We start from the raw sequence: 18,408 nt of genomic DNA, 5'->3' as shown, positions 1-18,408 counted from the left end.
AGACATGATAAAAAATCCATAAGGTAACTTAAAGAAAAAAAGGGAAAGCGTGGTGGGCATGCGGTCAGGAAAAATAATCCTTATCATATTCTCTATCTTACCTAAAAAGAAATTCAAAATATTTCATACTATTTGGACATTCTTTTAATTGTTATGTTGCTGCCAAATATACTCCCTTCCTCTATGTTTCTCTTATCCATGTTTCTGATCTATTTTATTAATTTTAATGTAGCACCTAGGGCATGTACAACACTTAATTTTGGTAGTACATGCTGGATTAACTTCAGAATCAGATGCAGAGCCACTGAGTAGCTTACAAGGTTTTGAACAACATGGGAGGAGGAAGTTCTAAACCATCAGTGGGAATCTAATTTTACACCTCAAAAAATGATGGTCAGGTAAGAATGGTATGTCTTTGGCTTAATTCGCTTCACCCTTAAATTGCTTCATTTACATTTTATAAATTTCTTTCTTTATTGCAGCAAGGTTTCTTAATGTTTGTTACTTTTCACCGATTGGAAAGGTTAACTTTTGTAGGATTCTAAATTTTCCCCCTTTTCTCTAATGTTTTGGGTCACAAACTCTTCACAGGTTCACCATGGTTCATCTTGATCTGACCCTTTCTAGAATTCTGTATATTTGGTTCGGATAGTTTGCCTCGAACAGTACTGATGTTTTTACCCATGTGAAGTTATCCTAGGAAGGATTCTTTTACTCAGTCACTGGCAACATGTAATTAGGAAATTGTTAATTTTACACATTGCTTGAATCGAAACAAGGTCTTCTTCTCTTCCCTTCTTACAATTCTCATCTTCTCCTGCTACTATTTTATGTATTATTTCAGTTTCTCTTCTTCATTCATCTGCTTCATTAATCAATGAATTATTAGCTTAGGAAACATAATTAGAATTCTCCTCTCTGGCCACGATAAGTTCGTGGCTCACAATTACATATATCTTTAAGAATTAAAAAAACCATAGTTTTTCCTCTTCTTCCATTAAAAATTGTATTGATATTTAATCATCATGACTTGTGTTTTGATTACTAAATTTAACCACTTAAACGAGAGTTACAGTTAGAAATAAAGTCACTTCTTATCATAAAATGAAGGTTTCAGAGTTACAAAAATGATTTGTCATGAGTTATTATGCATTAAAGAGCCATGTTTGATGAAAGCAAACTAGGAATAGAGCCTTATGCAATTCAAGAGTAAGTTCTGAAGACCTTAAGAGCAGTTGAAGGTGAAATAATGGCAACATCAAGTGTACAAATTATTTTAGGTCTTAGTCAGTCAAGGGTCATTTATTCTAAGTAAGCTCTTTACTTTTATTGATCAAATTGTCTTGCAGGTAGGGTACTGCATTGAAGAAGCGGAAGAGAGAAGAGGGACGTACCTTGGTGAAAAAGCACGAGCTTGAAGCTGCTAAGAAGAAAAGAGCCGAGAGTAGTAAGCTGATCTACAACAGGACTAAGCTGTGCGTGAAGGAGTGCAATGAGCAGGAAAGGGAATTGATTCGATTGAAATGTGAGGCAAAGCTGAAAGGTTGATTTTATGCTGATCCTAATGCTAAGCTCTCTCTTATGTATTGTTCGCATCTTTGGTATTAATGTCATGCATCCTAAGACAAGGAGGATTTTGCAGCTATTGAGACTGAGATAGATTTTTAATGGTGTTTTTCTTAAAGTTAACAAATCAACAATGAAAATGTTGCATAATGCATAGTTGAGCCCAAATCTCAAGAGTTTAGGTATAGAAAGTTGAACCAACAGAGAGGATATGGAAAGTTGAACAAGTAGAGAATTGCTATGACTGATAACTTTGTTATTGAGGGGGGCTTGAGTGAGTATGGCATTATGAGACCTTATCCATGAGATCATGATTGGTGGGCCTGATTTTAAGGAGGCAAACAACCTTCCTTTGGCCATTTTAGCTCAAGGCTCCTTTGGCACTTGAAGAAGAAAAGAAACCACTATGTTGAAGGAGGTGATGCCGCAATCAGGGAGATTGAATTAAGCAATAGTGATTAACTAGGGCTAATAAATATTTCGTAGTCTTTAGAACAAGATCAAACAATTTCGTAGTTCAAATTTTTGAAATAGCACTTTTTTGGCTCTCAAAAATCATTTTGCTAAGATTGAATTTGGTTTTCATATTTTTAAGTTTGTGTGATGACTGATGAGTTTTATTTGTTATTATATGTTTATGAGCATTAATAATATAAACATGAAAACTATTGGCTAAAATTTATTTATAAATAGTCAAAATCCAATGATGTAATGACAAATAATCATAAAATTAGAAGAAAAAAACTATGTTGAATGTGTTATATAATGAATAAAAAATAGCAATAGAAATTTCCATAACTAAAATAAGGATTAAAGGTTTGTGCATTGTCATTGTAATTTTTTGTCTATACAAATCTCCAATGGTTTTTGCCAAATTATGAATAAAAACAAAAGTTATGATAATGTTATTAAAATTAGTCTTAAAACTTCATACTATTTCCCCCCTTTTTTATTTCAAGAAAATCACCAGGGACGGGAAAAAACTTACAAATTCATGTTTTCTTATATTTTAAATTAGTTTTGTTCTTTTAATTCATAAATTATTTTTTAATAAACATAACAAAAATAACACAATTTCTTAACAAATCACATGATAAACAAAAATGAACATCACCGTGCATCGCACGGGTCACAATACTAGACAATAACTATAAGACCTTCGTTTGATTCTTAGATCGATTTAAAAAAAATATTCTTAGATCTAAAATAAATTTAGTTCTCTTTTGTCTCAAAAGGTTAGCTCAAGTGATAGGAGGGGGTAAGAGCTGAGAGACAATTAGGGAGAGAAAGGTCTAGGGATCAATATCGGGGGGGTGTAATTTATCTTTTCGATGTAAAAAAAATCAATAAAATATCTTTTAAAAATATGCACAATTTTTTTGAAAAAAAACCACAAAGCTAAAAAATGAATATCCCCGTGCATCGCACGGATCAAAAGTACTAGTATAAAGGCCTAAAAATGCAGATGCTACAGACCTTGCATAAATAGAAAGTCTAACAACCAAGTATTTATATATTCAAAAGAAGTTTCAGCAATCCATTTTCCCTCCAAAATGAAGGTTAACTTGGTAGTAAATCACGAAAAAACCCGGAATAAAACATATTCAGCAGAAATAGAGATATAATGATTATTTTAGCTAATTTCAAAACGATTTCCGCCTAATTCCAAGCACCAATTCAAAAAAACCTGACAATCTTATGAAAGTTGAAACTCCCAAGCAAAACGTCCATGTTGTCCAAAAATTTTTGTAAAGCGGGAAGTAGGGGAATATGTAGAGCATTCAAGAGCGACAAATGACTCTCCGTGTTCTAAAATTTTGGAATGTTGATCCATATTTTTTGCTTCCATAACAATGTTTCAGATCAAAGAAAAAATGACTCAAGTCTTCATAAACAGAAATTTTGGAAACCACAAGTTGCTTTTAGAAAGCACAACCAAACAAGCCGCAAATTCCCAAGCAACTCCAGTACTTTATGTTAATATAATTAATACTAACAAGTTGAGGTTTTCATAACATTAAATCTCACGTCATTAAGCAATAAACCAATATAAGTTTTACTTTTTAATAGAAGCAACAAAGAAAATAAGAACATTGGTCTAACACAAGAAAGTTCCAAAAGCATGATCAAGGCACGAGAGATGTAGTCGCTGACTCGAGCACTCTCAAGTGTCATGTATATGCTCAAAGCATCCTTGAAAAGCTGTTTATTGAAATATCTGGATTCACCTGCAAAACCATGTAAAGCAATTATTCAACTTAGCAGCGTCTGTCTGTTAAAATGCCTCTAAGTAAAATGAATATGATGCACGGATAAGAAGAATATAACATGAACGAACAAACACAGGACAAAATTAAAGAGAACACAGGGCAATCCAGGCTTGTCAATCTGCGACCGTCCCAAAAAACGCTATAGCTGTATAGCAAATAGCAGAATGGCCGCTACACTGAAAAAGAAGGAGGATGCCGGAGAAGTCACCAGAAGATGGCTGGAAGGTGGTCCAAGTGGCAGACGCGCAGGAGTAGGGAGAAGAAAGGTTGAAGGGGGCAGCACCAAACAGACTTTCAGTTCAACTTTCAAGGCCTCTTGAGTATTATAAGATCCGAAAATACCTTAACTAATAGAACCGAAAAGCAAAAATGCCCCCAACTAATAGCCCTAACATTCTAATTTTGAGGGGATTTTTTACTTTCTGGGACCTTCTCTTTCGTTTAAAAGAAATAACCCTATCCCTAAAGCTGCTAAATAGCGCCGCCATGGCTGTGAATCTGGCCAAAAAGCGGCTGCGATGGCTGCGGCTGTAAACGCTCAGCGAGCGGCTGAAGGCCGCTCCGCTGCGCAATGGCGTGATTGGCAAGCCTGGGCCAATCATTAAAGAAGGAATGGATGGATGTGCATCATCGGTGAGAAGAATAGAAAATAAACAAACATGGTATAAACTAATCAAAAGAACACTAGCCAATCATTATTAACAAGCAAATGGTCATTTGCTTACATTATCATATATAGATATAAAAATGAATCACCATCATTATGATTAGTAGAAACCACTCAAACCAGTGTCAATAGGAAAAACATTATAATTGTAAACAATTTCTTTTCCTTGCAGATTATAATTATGAAAACAATTACTATTGTTGACCATCAAACACCAAATATTTTCTATTCAGTGATAATAAAGAGCTGTATTAGCATTAAAAATCATCAGTTCAATAGAAAGAGGTAACAGCAAAATGCACCTTAGGCAGCATAACTTGGTGAGCGTACTCTTCATCAAAGCTTTGCTGGGTTACATAGATAGACAGAACCAACAAAGACTACAATGCAGAAGAATTTTCAGTTTGTTTGTAATTTCATGATATGTAAAAAAAGAGCACCCGAAGAAGCACAATAGAATATAAACTGCCATCTAAGTTTAGCAGTCAGAAGTTTGCAACTAAGTCTATAGAAGAATGAATCTTTCATTTCTTGTTGTAAGTATGTAGGACAAGACAGATTGGTATTAAGTATAAACATGTACAAATATGAAGAAACGTGGGTTCATCAATTCTTAGATCAGAGAAAGATGTGTTTCAATTAATGAAGCTATACTTATGGGAGTATTAGAAAAGATCAAAAGAACACAAAAATCCATCTAACCAGTCTATGAGCTATACTACTGAAAGCAGGTAACGCATCTAGCAGCTAAATTCTATTTTTGAGCTGTTGAGAAAAGCTGAATTGGAAAATAAAATAAAAAGAAATAAAAAGTACATGTATAGATCTGTGTTAGCTCATTAATGAGGACTGACCTTCATTGACGCTAGTTCGTGTTTCTTTGGGAAGCATAATTCTGTTCTTGCCTTTCTGAGTGCAAGCAGATCGCAGGGGAGCTAAAAGGTAAAAAAAAACCAACAAAATGACCAACATAAGCATATGTGAAGAAAGAAAGACCACTATAATAATAGATTTAAACATAAGAGGAAATAGGAGATTTTCACCAGCTGTTGCGAGCAATGTTGCTGAAATTTGTAGTGCCAGAGATTGAAAGATATGAGAACAAGAGAGCAACTCATATCAGAAAGCAATTTTGGGGCAAAGCATCTGAAACAATATTGAAACAAAAAGTTTGAGAAACTCACTGTAAGTTCTTTGAAGTAATTTCTAACAAAACAAGTAAGCACTAAATGTAATGTAAATCCTATGCTTGAAAAGATAAAAGAAAAAATGTAATAAAATTGAAGCTCAGTTCACAAACAAACCTTTCATGCAACACTACAGACAGACGTGGAGGAGGAGCAGCAGCAGCACGTGCAACCACCTCCCATACTGGTGCAGGTATTATGACCTTCCCTTCCTGCACCAGCAGTAGGAAGCATTTCATTGATTGCTATTCAGAATCATATACACCCCCATCATCAGATAAATCATCAAATGTTCTCATATCAAGCTGGTAACGCAAGACACCACCTATCCCACCAAAACCTCTGCAAAACTGTGAACCTTCTTGTGATTTATTGGTGACAAACTCAAGAGTGCAACCAAATCGTCTGTATTCATTTGCAAACCACTCCAACAGAGACAACTTTTCCTGAACCTCATAATCAGCAGAGCTAACAGGATCCCTAAAATTGCTCTGGTTGGCATCCTCTTCCTTGTTATAGTGCTTAATGACAATCTCACCGGTAACACTGTTTTTTAAGACATACCTATTCATATCCAGATTTTCCCACACAATAAGTGTCTCAACAGCTCCCATCTCCAGAGCTTTAAGGGTATCATCAACACCAAAAACATACTTTCCAGTATCTTGGCTGATTTCCTCAAAGTACTTTCCAATCAATTTTTTCTCCTGAATAAACTTTACATTGGCCAGAATTTCAGCAGACAGTTCAATAGCCTGATTAAACCCATTCTCCCCTCCATAAGATACATCCACAACATTGAGTATTTTTGCCTGAAGTCGAGGATCAAACATGTCTGACTGGCTAAGCTCAGTTTTGAAATCAGCTGAACCAGCAAGTATTAATCCTGAAACATTGGGCTGGCTGGTAGCAGGGTTGATATAAAACTGGGTGGCAAGCTCTGCAGTCTTCCTCACATAGTTATGACGCTTCTCCATACGAAGACGGGCAAACCGTAGAGCAGATTGCCCTCCTCGCCCATGTTTCTTTGGGAGATCCACGCTAAACTTATGAAGCACCTCTCTTGTATTACCACTCAAGGTCCCAAACAGAGTGCCATTGCCATCCATGATAATAAATCCAAACTTGTCATCAGATTCCAGGAGCTCGTTCAAAGCTTCGGTGTGAAACTTATTGTCACAAAGATAGAGAGAGGCGTTGATTGGTCTGAATGGCTCAAAATCAAAGGTGACCTTCTTTTCCTTCCCATCTTCAGTGACAATTGTTCCAGTATACAAAACAAGCCCATTAGGAGGAACCTTGTTATAAAGCTTAAGCCTTTGCTGAGCAGAAGTGATTGCACCAAGCACAGACTGTCGATTGACCCTGCTTTTGATGTTTGAAGCCGTTCCAAACTCATCACCAAGCATCTTAGTAACACGAGCAATTTGATCACGTGGAGGCATGATAAGGGAAATCATGCTGGTCCCATTTCCTCTAGCAGCCTCAAGAGCCTTGATCAATTTCTTGATTTTCCATACCTCAATGTTCTTATCAGTGTCATGAGCATCAGCCATATTTATTTAAACGACGATAAGCCAACAACAACCTTTAAATAAAATAAAATAGTGTAAAACATGAAACATCAATACCAGGGGGGAAATAATTCAATTAAAATGAATGCACTTGAACATAAAGATATAGCAATCCAATGAAGTAAGCAACAAAAACATGCAACACACAAGAATGAGCATTAGGTTAAAATATAAAATGCCAACAACAACTACAAGATCCAACCAGCAAGAACAACAGTGAACAATAAGAGAATACTGAATTAGGGTAACTATGCTATGATCAGTATCAGTATCAACCAGCAAGCACCATACTGGAAAAGAGATGCAAACAACACAGCGAGCGAGGAGGAGAGATTACCTGAGAGATACGATACGACGGCGACGCACAATCGGTGATGTCGATCGATCGGAGGGTCGAGTCTTGGAAAACAGCGTAGAAATGGATTGAGGTGGCGTCGGTCAAATTGTTTTTTACTTTAGCATTGGGCCTCTCGCATGCTATGTATGGGCTACGACTGTGCATTCAAATGTTTTTCACATAACATATATAATATTGACAAAAACAAAAACAATAACATATATAATTAATCTCATGTATAAAAATGTGAGATAAAAAGATAGATAATAATAATAATAATAATAATAGATTTACTAGTTAACATATTACAACTAATTAAAAATCTTAAAAGAATTTGACATATTGAGAGGCGTATAATCCTAGTCTCTTATTCTATCCCACATATTCGTTCCATTCATTGTTCGCTTTCCCTCTTCAACTCCAAGATTTGCTAGTCCAAGGTGTTGAGCAATTTGTCTTGGAGCTTCTTATAACTCTCAAATCACTTTCACATAATAGCTTTCCTCTACTTGAATTAGTCCATAGGTTCGTTGTTGAGCAAGTGAGGCCCTCGTGCGCATGAGATTGGGTCTCATTGGCCCAACGCAGTGCAAATCGGAGGCTTTCACCCCTCCCTGCGTGCACTCACATGGGCCTCACTAGTCTAGAAAACCCTTGAATATACAAAAGTTAGTCATATCGATCGCTTGCCCTATTTGCGTCAATCAGACTAAATGAGAAGGTTGGCATGGTGCGTTAAGTGTCATGTTCGATCCTACATGGCTTTGAAATTGAATCACTCCCTCTCAAAAGTTTTGTCTGTCAATATAGTCCCTACATCGGTTTAATTCCCCCCACCTTCTTCCTTCACCCTTCGCCCGCAACAAAACCTAAAGTGGTGGAAAGTAAATTGAAGAAAAGGCTGGGAAGAATTCTTAATGGATTTCGGGGCTAGGTTTGTCTTTATGGATTTGGCAATAGTGGAAAAAAGCCTTCCTTAAAAAGTAATTAGTGTGTGTGATATTTGACAGATAGAATGATAGTGCCGCAAAATGTATACCTTTAAGGAATAAAAACTAAAAAATAGTTTTAGAGACTAAAATCAAAATTTACTATATTTCCGCGATTAAAAATATTTTTTATTATATTGGAAAAGGAAAAAAGACACAAAAGAAAAAAAACTAACAAATCCCTAATCAAGATGAGAGTAAGCTCTTGAGGAGGACGAAGTTGCATTGAAGGTGTGCACCTAATCCGGCAAGACAATCAGCTGCATTATATTAATACATTGGTAAACTGATCATTGACCTTGACCGGTCTAAATCTTTTTTTTTTTGTCAATGGATGATTATCATTAAAAACAGGCCGAAGGCCCAAAGAAACAAAGCTGATAATACACAACCCAAAGAAATATAACAAGAAAATACAAGGCTATGCCAGTAGTGAAATGCAGTGAGGGAACAAAGTTTAACAAGGGACAGCATCTGAACTGGGGAATCTAACAAAGGCAATAAGAGCCATAAAAAATATACAAACAGAGGGTCAAACTTGGTTGGCAACCGAGACAAAAGACAAGAATGCTAAGCCAACCACCACTCTCAGGAAGAAACTCGGTTCTTCACTGTACAACAGGACCACAACCAAGATGCCAAAAAATGTGATCCTGCATCCAGCTTCCAGAAAACTGTCCACTAAGAAAACTAAATCCTCAACAAATGTTCCCTATCCCTTCCATGACATGAATTATTTTCTTGCTATGTATTATTGGCTGCAAAAGCCTTTAAACACGCTTACTGGGCCCGTTAGCACTAAGCACTGTGGTTACCCTTTTATATTCTTCTTCTTGGACTCTTTCTTATGGTAGCTTCCTTTGTTGTCACATTTTCATTTCATATAACTGTTTGGGTGGACGTTTACTTCTTCTGATTAATCATCATTGTTTTATTTAGCCAATCAAATTTGTTTGTTTGGTCTCTTTTTTGTCTTAATATATTTCTCTTTTTCTATTTGTCAAAATTAAATCATATTTAATTTGTTTGAGGATGGTTAATGGTTATTAGCTTTTCACCTGGACTGTTCTGGCGGCCATGTGCAATTTCAGACTTCAGTGCTGAATTGTTTTTCTTGTCTTCTTTCATTTATAGTTTGAGAAATAATTGAAGAAGCAAATAGTGGCAATAGCAGATTTGGCAGCAATATATAGTTCATATGTATAATTTCAATCGGAATGAATGGGGTGAAAGTCAATAGTTTTTGAGAATCCAACTCTTAAAAAATTAAACTTTCAATCTACATATTCAAACAATCACTTTTAACCATTTCAATTGACACCCATAAAATAGTTTTAGTTCCTTATATATGCTAAAATTTGTAAATATAATTACTATAAAAATTCTATAATAAAATAACAAAAATTATTGATGAACATGTTAGTATCACAAAATTGCAAAGTTTATAAATTATGCTGGTAGTGAAAATGTTGGGTGTTTGACACTATTCATATGTTCACTAATCATTGCTAAAAAAAATGACATCAGGTGATTAAATATATTTGTGCACGTTGATATATATCATGACATTTGACCATGGAATTATTTCGTCAAGGTGGTGGAAATGTCTCAATTTTGATTTTTTTTAAATAAGTTTTGGTCCCAGCAAAATACATTATTTTTGTTTTTCGTCCCTAGAAAATATTTTTCTTATCTAACATCCTCCCAAAATTATACGTTTTGTTTTTACTTTTTAATTAGTCATTTCATTCATAATTTTCATTCAAACTAAACAGAATAAACACAATTAATTGAAGAATATAAATGAATAAACACAATAATCATTTAACTCATGCTACGTGTAATTCTGTTTAATTTGGATGGAAAATGTGGCCGCAACGACTAAAAACAAACATGTGATTTTTGGAGATGTTAAATACAAAAAATATTTTACAGGGATGAAAAACAGACATGATGTATTTTGCAGGGACCACAAACTTATTTAAGCCTTTTTTTTTTTGTCTAATTAGGTATTTTTTTGGTGAGACCATTATTTTCAAGTTGAGAATATCTACTCGTGAGACTAGTTCTTCTGATGGAACTCAATGCTCAAACACAAAAAATTTGATTAAGAAGAATAAACATGTATCACTTAATTATCCATTATTCAGTAATTAATGATATTAAAATTCTAGCAACGTCCTCAGTCCTAACTAACACTTCATTTCAATATTTTGTACGATCTACTAAAAAATTTGGGAGTCTCACTAGCCACATAAATTTTTTATCCAATGGAATAGAGAGGATTAAAAAGAGCTGCTAGACTGCTAGTGCTACAAACAATCGATGATTGACAATAACGTGAAAACAGACAGAACCGTGTTCATAGTGAAGTCAAAGACATCTTCAAACAGAACTGCACGATGATGCCTCTTTTCACTGCTCCCCATTGACCTGTCTGTTGATTCAACAAATATATTCACTTTAACTTTGCAAGCTAACCCATTAGTGTGTTTCTTCTTCTTCTCTTCCTTGGTCCATACTCCATTGTTGTCTCTGAGTTCAGATCAAAAGCTATGATGATGACCAAAAACGGTGCTACAACTTTGCAGATTACAATTCCAAGCTATTGTGAAGTTAAGGTACCGTCAAGTCTCTGCTTTAGCCATCAGGAATTAATGACACCATCATCACCAACAAGTTTTGATTTTTAAGTAAAGGGTGTGTCAAAGTTATTGAATTTAGGAGTACCAACATGCTTAAATGGTCTTCTGATCATTCTAAAGTAGCTTTCAGGAATTGATTTTCTAGGCGTAGAACTAGAATAGCAAAATCCAAGGACCATCATTGAATCTCTTTCACAAGAGGAAAAAACTTGGCTCAGACTTTTTGAGTTTGACTTGTGTGTTTTAGTTGAGTTATGATTTATTCATACTCTCACTTGTGCAGGTATACCGATCATTATGCATAGAGCTTCATGGATTCATTGGTAGAATTTTGCACTTATTATTGGATATCGAATCTGCCAGACCAAATTGTGCTTTAGCAATGCAGGCATTGTGCTCATTGCACTTCACTTTGGATAAAGCCAAGTCAGTCATCAAACATTGTTCTGAGTCAAGTCAACTCTACCTGGTACTTTTTTAACTTGAAACTATGACTCTCGTGCTGAGAGATCATTTTTAACTTAGTTTAATATATATAATTGTCAACTATAATCATTGAATAATGACTTATTATGTTGAAACTTTGACTCTAGAGCTGACATGTCAATTTAAACTGTATATAGCGTATTTGCATTTATTTTTCTTTTGTTAGAATCGATTCTTACATTTAGATGCTATCCACAGATGCTTTTTCTAGAATTGATTCTCTCACCAGAGCCAATTGTAGAAGGACATTGAAATATGCACATAATTGTCTACTAAAATCTTTGAATACTGACTTATTGTCTTGTTTCTTAATATTCTTTGGATGGTATCAATTATCAAATATTAATTTGAAGGAACTAACCTTCTAATTTCCAAACTGATTAGGTAATCACATCAAACAAGATACTTTCAAGATGTGAAAAAATAAGAAGTGCTTTTGAGTTGTACTTGGCTCAGATTCAAAATGCAGTTCCAATACCATTGGCTGCTGAGGTTGGTTTATGCTTACTAATTAGCCTTATACACAGAATTGATTTTTTTCTTTTATAGAAACCCATAATTGGAATAGTATTTATTGCACTAAAGCATATTTGGGTCACCTTTTTGGCTTTTTCAACCATGTTTGGATTAGCTTCTCTTCACTCAAAGTCATTATGAAATCTAGAAGTTACTCACAGAAGTATCTTCCCAGAATTGATTCTGACTCCAGATTCAATCATAAAAGAATTTTCAAACATGTATCATAATCTATTTTAAAACTCAAATTCACGGAATCTTTTCCATAGAATTGATTCTGGTTTCAGAATCATTGTAGAAGGATATCCAAAACATGCACAAAATATTCCAAATGCTTGAATTTTTGTGACTTGTCATTTGTGCAACTTGGTAATTGAGTCTTGGGAATTGGTCAACAGATATCTGCAATACTTCGTGATCTGAGGGACACAGAATTTTCCCTGGAATTTGCAGAAGAAGAGGCTAGGAAAGTAGTGTTGTCCATGTTTGAGAAGAATTTTCCTGATTCAGTGTCTATGGAGAATGCAGAACTTGAAGCTATTCAAATTGCAACTTTGAGGTTGAATATCAAATCTTCATCCCATCTCTTAGTAGAGAAAGCAACTCTTAAGAGGCAACTTAAAAATGTCAATGGCACAAACCAAAAGGAGAAGGAACTTCTAGAATACCTTTTGTATTTGTTGATCAAATATGAGAAACTCATTTGCCAGGTTCAAAATGGAAGCCAAACCAGTCCTTGAAACAAGAGTGTCATGACTAATCCTTTGAGCATGAGTTGGTTGTGGATGAAGCAATATGTAACAATCAAGTCAAGGACTCTATTAACACACAAGTTGAAGATTTATGATTATTTAGGACTTGAGAGGTTGTTTTGCTTTTTTACTTATTATTAGAATTTAGAAGTATTTATTTGAATTTGAATTCCTCCAGCCAGGTGTTTTAATTCCAGTGTAAAATATTTGTTACATCCTTGAAGTTTTGGCACATTTTCACTACCCCAAGTCAAACTGGTACATGTTGTTGTGCCAAGGGGCCGTTATGCCCCTTGCTAAAGCATATGACTATTTTTTTTGTATCTATTGAGCAAAAAGTTGCAATTGTATAGTACATATACATAATACATAATTTACACAACAAAACTTCTCCACTTTTCCTTTGTCTTATAAATTTTATTTGTATTGGCTCACCTCTTTACTATAAGAGGAATTATATTTAAAATGTGTTTTCTCCCTTTTTCACAAAAATGAGGATCAAATTTTCTTAGGTTGTGTTTGTAATATAGTTGGTTTTCAACTGAAAGTTCATTCATCCCACTTGCTTTCGTGCTAGTCATTTTTTGAGACCATGTAACAAGCTGCCAACTAAAATACAAACAAGCACTTTATGATTAGGATTTCAAAAAAATATCATAATATAGCATAAAACTTTCATTCCAATTTTTTTTTATCAAGCCTCTCGATCTCTCATTATACCTCTTTGAAATAGAAACAATTACAATATGGAAACCTCAAGAAATTAGAGTGGATAATTTTTTCTTTGTTTAATCAATTTATTTTGGTCCATGAGGGAGTTCATCAAAACTTACCCTAACTAAACAACTACTCTTAATTTTAATTGAAGCAACAAAGGATGGCATAAATTATTAGGCCCCTCATCAAAACTTGCACAAAATTTGGATTCTTTTTGGTGGTCAAAATTTGGACTCAATTTGACAAAAAAAGTAATATTGGGCTCAGCCCAGTACTTTAATGGGCCTATGACAAATATTTTGGGCTCATAGTTTTTCATTTCATTTCCTGCATCATCTTCTTCTTCTTCCTCCTTCGTTACATGACTGTAAACAGTGTCAGCCATAAACCTAAAACCCTAACTCCATTGATGCAGTAGATTCAATTTCCCCAAATCTCAGAAACCATGACTTGGAGAACCTTACTCTCTCGCTGCACTTCAATACACACCATCAACAAGCTCAATGCAATCCCCAAATCCCATTTCCACGCTCGCTCCATCTTCAAACCTCTCCTCATTCCGCCACCCACCGCCACCGCCACTCGCCACCTCCATTCTCAACCCACCTCCAACTCGCTTGTCGACCCGGCGGCGATCCTCGCTCAGCGAAACGACGATGAGGACGACGACAATGGAACCACGAACGAGTTCCTCTCCCGGTTCGCCTGGATGATGCGGAAAAAGGTGAAGGAAGCGTACCCGGAGTCTGATAAAGCCACCATTGACGCCATGCTTCTTGTGATTGTTGACAGGGTTGTGTCGGAGATGGAGAAGGGCGGGTTGGGCGGCGCGGCGGCGTCGTCGGTTCGTCCTTCCGGGGATTTCAGTGAGGATTTGTGGACGACTGTGTGGGAGGTGAGTGGTAAGGTGCTGGAGGATATGAATAAGGAGAGGAAGAAGGAGAAGATGAAGGGCTTTTTGCAGTGTGAGGAGGTGAAGGAGATGTGTAGGTTTGCCGGCGAGGTCGGTATTCGCGGGGATATGCTTAGGGAGCTGAGATTCAAGTGGGCACGTGAGAAGATGGAGGAGCATGATTTCTATGAGGATTTGGAGAGGATGAGGAAAGAGGGAGATGTTGAAGAGACTGATGAACCTGAACATCATGTGAAAGAGGGAACTGAGGAGAAGGGTGAGGGTGAGGGTAAGGTTGCTGAACTTCCAAAGAGGAGGGGGAAGATGAAGTTTAAGCTTTATGGGCTTGATCTCTCTGATCCTAAGTGGGAGCAGGTGGCTGAAAAGGTCCATGAGTCAGGACAAGTGCTTTGGCCAGAGGAGCCAAAGGAAATAACTGGGAAATGCAAACTTGTTACTGAGAGAATCATGTCATTGAAGGAGGAGGAGGAGGAGGAGGATAACTTGACAACCCTGTTGGCTGATTGGGTGGAGCTTCTACAGCCTAAGAGGGTGGATTGGATCAATTTACTTGAACGATTGAAAGAGCAGAATCGTCCTTTGTATTTCAAGGTAGGCCGGTGGTTTGCTATTATTTAGAGGAAAAGAAAAAAAAATTGAAGATCTTGATATGATTTCGGTTTCTCTAATAAGTTGAAATCACACCCTTCAACTTTTGCAGAAGCTCTCTAATCTAATTTGTCAATAAATGCCTATAAACTTCTAACTGTTTTTCCTTAGTTAGAAAGTAAATACTTTTAGCTATCTCTAATGAAAAGTCCCCCATAGGGTAGAAGTTAATCCAAACCGGGCCTTTAGATAGATCACCTTACTATGTGTGTGTTTGGATACCAGTTGAGTGCACTATGAACAAACTTTTATATTTTTGAATTGTAGTGCCTGCTAACATTGTTTGCACTAGTACCACTAGATATCGAAACATACCCCACGTTGCATATTTTCAGTTTTTAACAGTGCTGGGATTTTCCTAGATGAGTTGTGCATATGAATTTGATCTGATATTTTAGCAGATTATTATTATTATCATTATTGTTATTATTATTATTATTATTATTATTATTATTATTATTATTATTATTATTTATTAGGACATGCCAATGTTTGGACCTAAATGCTGAATATCTATTTGGAAATGAAGGTCCGGATGGGGGACATGCATATGCATTAGGGAAATGGCATAACTCCATCCTGTTAGTCTGCCTTTTGATATTTTGGTTGGAGATGTTTGAATTCCCGATATCAGCGTGATTGCGGAATGGATCAATTCTTTCTTGCATTAATTTGCAAAACTGGGTATATGTTGTTCCTTGAGATTTATGTATGATCTGAGGCATCCAGCCTCTTTATTTTTTGTTACCTTTTACTTTCTCTGGATGAGAGCTTAGTTACATATCCATCCTCTTGTCAAAGATAACATGCAAGCTGTTGAGTTGTCTTGTTTTTTCTACATGGTTCTTTGCTTGCATTCTTACACTGTATCTGTATGATATAGTAAGGATATTGTTTAATAGACCCCTAGTCAGTTGACACATGCAAATCATTACCCTGTCACAAAGAAATATTTAAGCAGGAATTGTACAAGGTGATGGTGAATTATTCATTTGATCTAGGATCTGATCCTACTTGTGCACGACATTTTATGGATAGTTTGTTTATGTGCTAATTACTTATTTTAAAACACAGATGATTCTAGGAAGACATTCCAAGAGGCTGGATATGGATTTAGGATTTAATTTTTGAAGTGAATTGCTGATTCAAATTTTTTGAATGAAGTAAGGCCTCTTTGGATTTAGGATTTAATTTTTGTCAAACCGTTTGCTTTTACAGGTGGCAGAAATTATACTGACTGAAGATTCGTTCCAAACAAATATATCTGACTACTATAGGCTTATTGATATCTATGCTAAAGAGAACCGCTTTGATGATACTGAGAGGATCCTTAAGAAGATGAATGAAAACCAAATAGGGCTCGATGCTTCAACAGCCAGTGCATTGGTCCACCTGTACTGCAAGGTAGGCAATCTTGAACGTGCAAAAGAAGCTTTTGAGGTCTTGACTAGAAAGGGCTTTCAACCAGACATTAAAGTCTACAACTCAATGATCATGGGCTATGTAAATGCTGGTGATCCTAAGGCTGGTGAGAGTTTGATGAAGAAGATGGAGGAGAGAGGAGGTATTAAGCCCACAAAGGAAATATATACGGCATTGCTCCGAGCTTACTCTGAGCGTGGTGATGTTATTGGAGCTGGGCGAATTTCAACAGCTATGCAGTTTGCAGGATTCCAGCAGAGTATGGAGACATGCACCCTGCTTATTGAGGCACATTCACGAGCAGGTGACCCAGAACAAGCAAGAAACAACTTTGACTACATGATAAAATTTGGGCATAAGCCTGATGATAGGTGCACTGCTAGCATGATTGCGGCTTATGAAACGAAAAATTTATTGGACAAGGCATTAAATCTTCTTCTTGAGTTAGAGAAGGATGGGTTTCAGCCTGGGGTCGCAACTTATTCTGTTCTTGTGGACTGGCTTTCTAAAATGAATCTTGTTGATGAGGTTGAACAGCTTTTAAACAAAATTGCTCTTCTGGGCGAGGCACCTCCTTTTAGGATTCAAGTGAGTCTCTGTGGTATGTATGCAAGGTGCAAAATGGAGAAAAAGGCCCTTCAAACTCTGGGCGTTCTGGAAGCTAGAAAGGATGAACTAGGACCACAAGAGTTTCAGACAATTATACAAGACCTTATTGAAGGTGGGTTTCAGAAGCATGCACAAAGAATGTGTAAGATCATGGAAGCACAGGGTTTCACTCCATCATATGAGCTTAAGGGGGCCATCCAACATGGCATTATAATGCCAAGAAGGAGATGGTCATGAGAAGTGCCATGCTACTGTTGTTCTGCAAAGTGATCAACAAATGCACCGCCTTATGAAGGAAGCGCTGGTTTGCTGGATTGACCATCCTTAACCAATAAAGGGTTGAGTTTATGCTTGATGATACGTTGTTAGTTTCTCAACTGTACCATCCTTATGAATTTTGCCATGATTACATTTTTGCAAGTGTTCAGATTACTGATTTACTTCTTGGAATAGTTCTTTTGAACTTTATCACTTTGTATAATAGATTAATTAATTTGGATAGGCATTTTTCGTAGTAATAATATACAATCTCTGTGACTCTAGGCATGTTTGTCACTGATGCATGATTTGTTTGCCTTCAGCTCTTGCATGCCTGGGATACAGTTGCATGTTGCGACTTCTGATAACTTTTTTTTAACCTATCTGTCAATGGATTGCAGGTATTCTACATGCTTTCATTTGATATTCTTTTATGTCATTTAACAAAACTATAATAAAGACTGATCGGTATGATACATGCTATAAATATGTGTGTTGATATAAATTGATTTTTATTAAATTTACCCTTTGATTTACTCAAGATAAAAAATATCAGTTTATTCATTTCCTTAAGGAGTACATGAAGAAAGGCACTTTTCGGTTGCTTTTACATGGAATTTTGATTTTAATGGGTTAGACACTTCCTTTCAAAATATGCTAAGTAATTCAATAAAAGGTCATACTCTTATAAATGAGAAACTTGTAGAAGTTCAATTAAATGAAATTAGTTTTCAACAAGTGGATGAATAACTAAAACCAAGAACTAGGTAAAGCATATCCTGGAATTCCTTTTGTGATAGGTAAGAGAAATTTCTTTCCCCTAATTGTGACAATGGAAAACGTTTCATTAGA

At 35.9% G+C, this 18,408-nt stretch overlaps 2 protein-coding genes and 2 pseudogenes across 3 annotated transcripts; 3 read left to right on the top strand and 1 right to left on the bottom strand.

Annotated features, from left to right (window-relative positions):
* Positions 1-390: 390 nt before the first annotated feature.
* LOC130717430 (60S ribosomal protein L7-4-like) lies at positions 391-2,096 on the top strand (annotated as a pseudogene).
* A 1,503-nt stretch (positions 2,097-3,599) lies between these two features.
* Positions 3,600-7,748, bottom strand: LOC130717786 (eukaryotic peptide chain release factor subunit 1-3-like; annotated as a pseudogene).
* A 3,111-nt stretch (positions 7,749-10,859) lies between these two features.
* On the top strand, positions 10,860-13,370 carry LOC130716615 (U-box domain-containing protein 5-like). Of its 2 annotated transcripts, XM_057566587.1 has the most exons (4): positions 10,869-11,211; positions 11,519-11,704; positions 12,106-12,213; positions 12,636-13,370. In XM_057566587.1, the coding sequence occupies exons 1-4, from the start codon at positions 11,146-11,148 to the stop codon at positions 12,975-12,977; spliced, it is 702 nt and encodes a 233-aa protein (XP_057422570.1). In that variant the 5' UTR covers positions 10,869-11,145; the 3' UTR covers positions 12,978-13,370. The 2 variants fall into 2 exon arrangements, with proteins under 2 accessions (XP_057422571.1, XP_057422570.1); XM_057566588.1 differs by lacking the exon at positions 12,106-12,213 and having other exon boundaries at positions 10,860-11,211.
* A 630-nt stretch (positions 13,371-14,000) lies between these two features.
* On the top strand, positions 14,001-17,980 carry LOC130718801 (pentatricopeptide repeat-containing protein At5g39980, chloroplastic). The gene is made up of 2 exons (XM_057569425.1): positions 14,001-15,210; positions 16,486-17,980. The coding sequence occupies exons 1-2, from the start codon at positions 14,152-14,154 to the stop codon at positions 17,533-17,535; spliced, it is 2,109 nt and encodes a 702-aa protein (XP_057425408.1). The 5' UTR covers positions 14,001-14,151; the 3' UTR covers positions 17,536-17,980.
* The last annotated feature ends 428 nt before the right edge of the window (positions 17,981-18,408 follow it).

Source organism: Lotus japonicus, chromosome 5, assembly GCF_012489685.1.
Source record: "Lotus japonicus ecotype B-129 chromosome 5, LjGifu_v1.2".
Classification (NCBI taxonomy): domain Eukaryota; kingdom Viridiplantae; phylum Streptophyta; class Magnoliopsida; order Fabales; family Fabaceae; genus Lotus; species Lotus japonicus.
The sequence above is the reverse complement of the archived record's forward strand: the minus strand, read 5'-3'. Positions and strand labels throughout refer to the sequence as shown.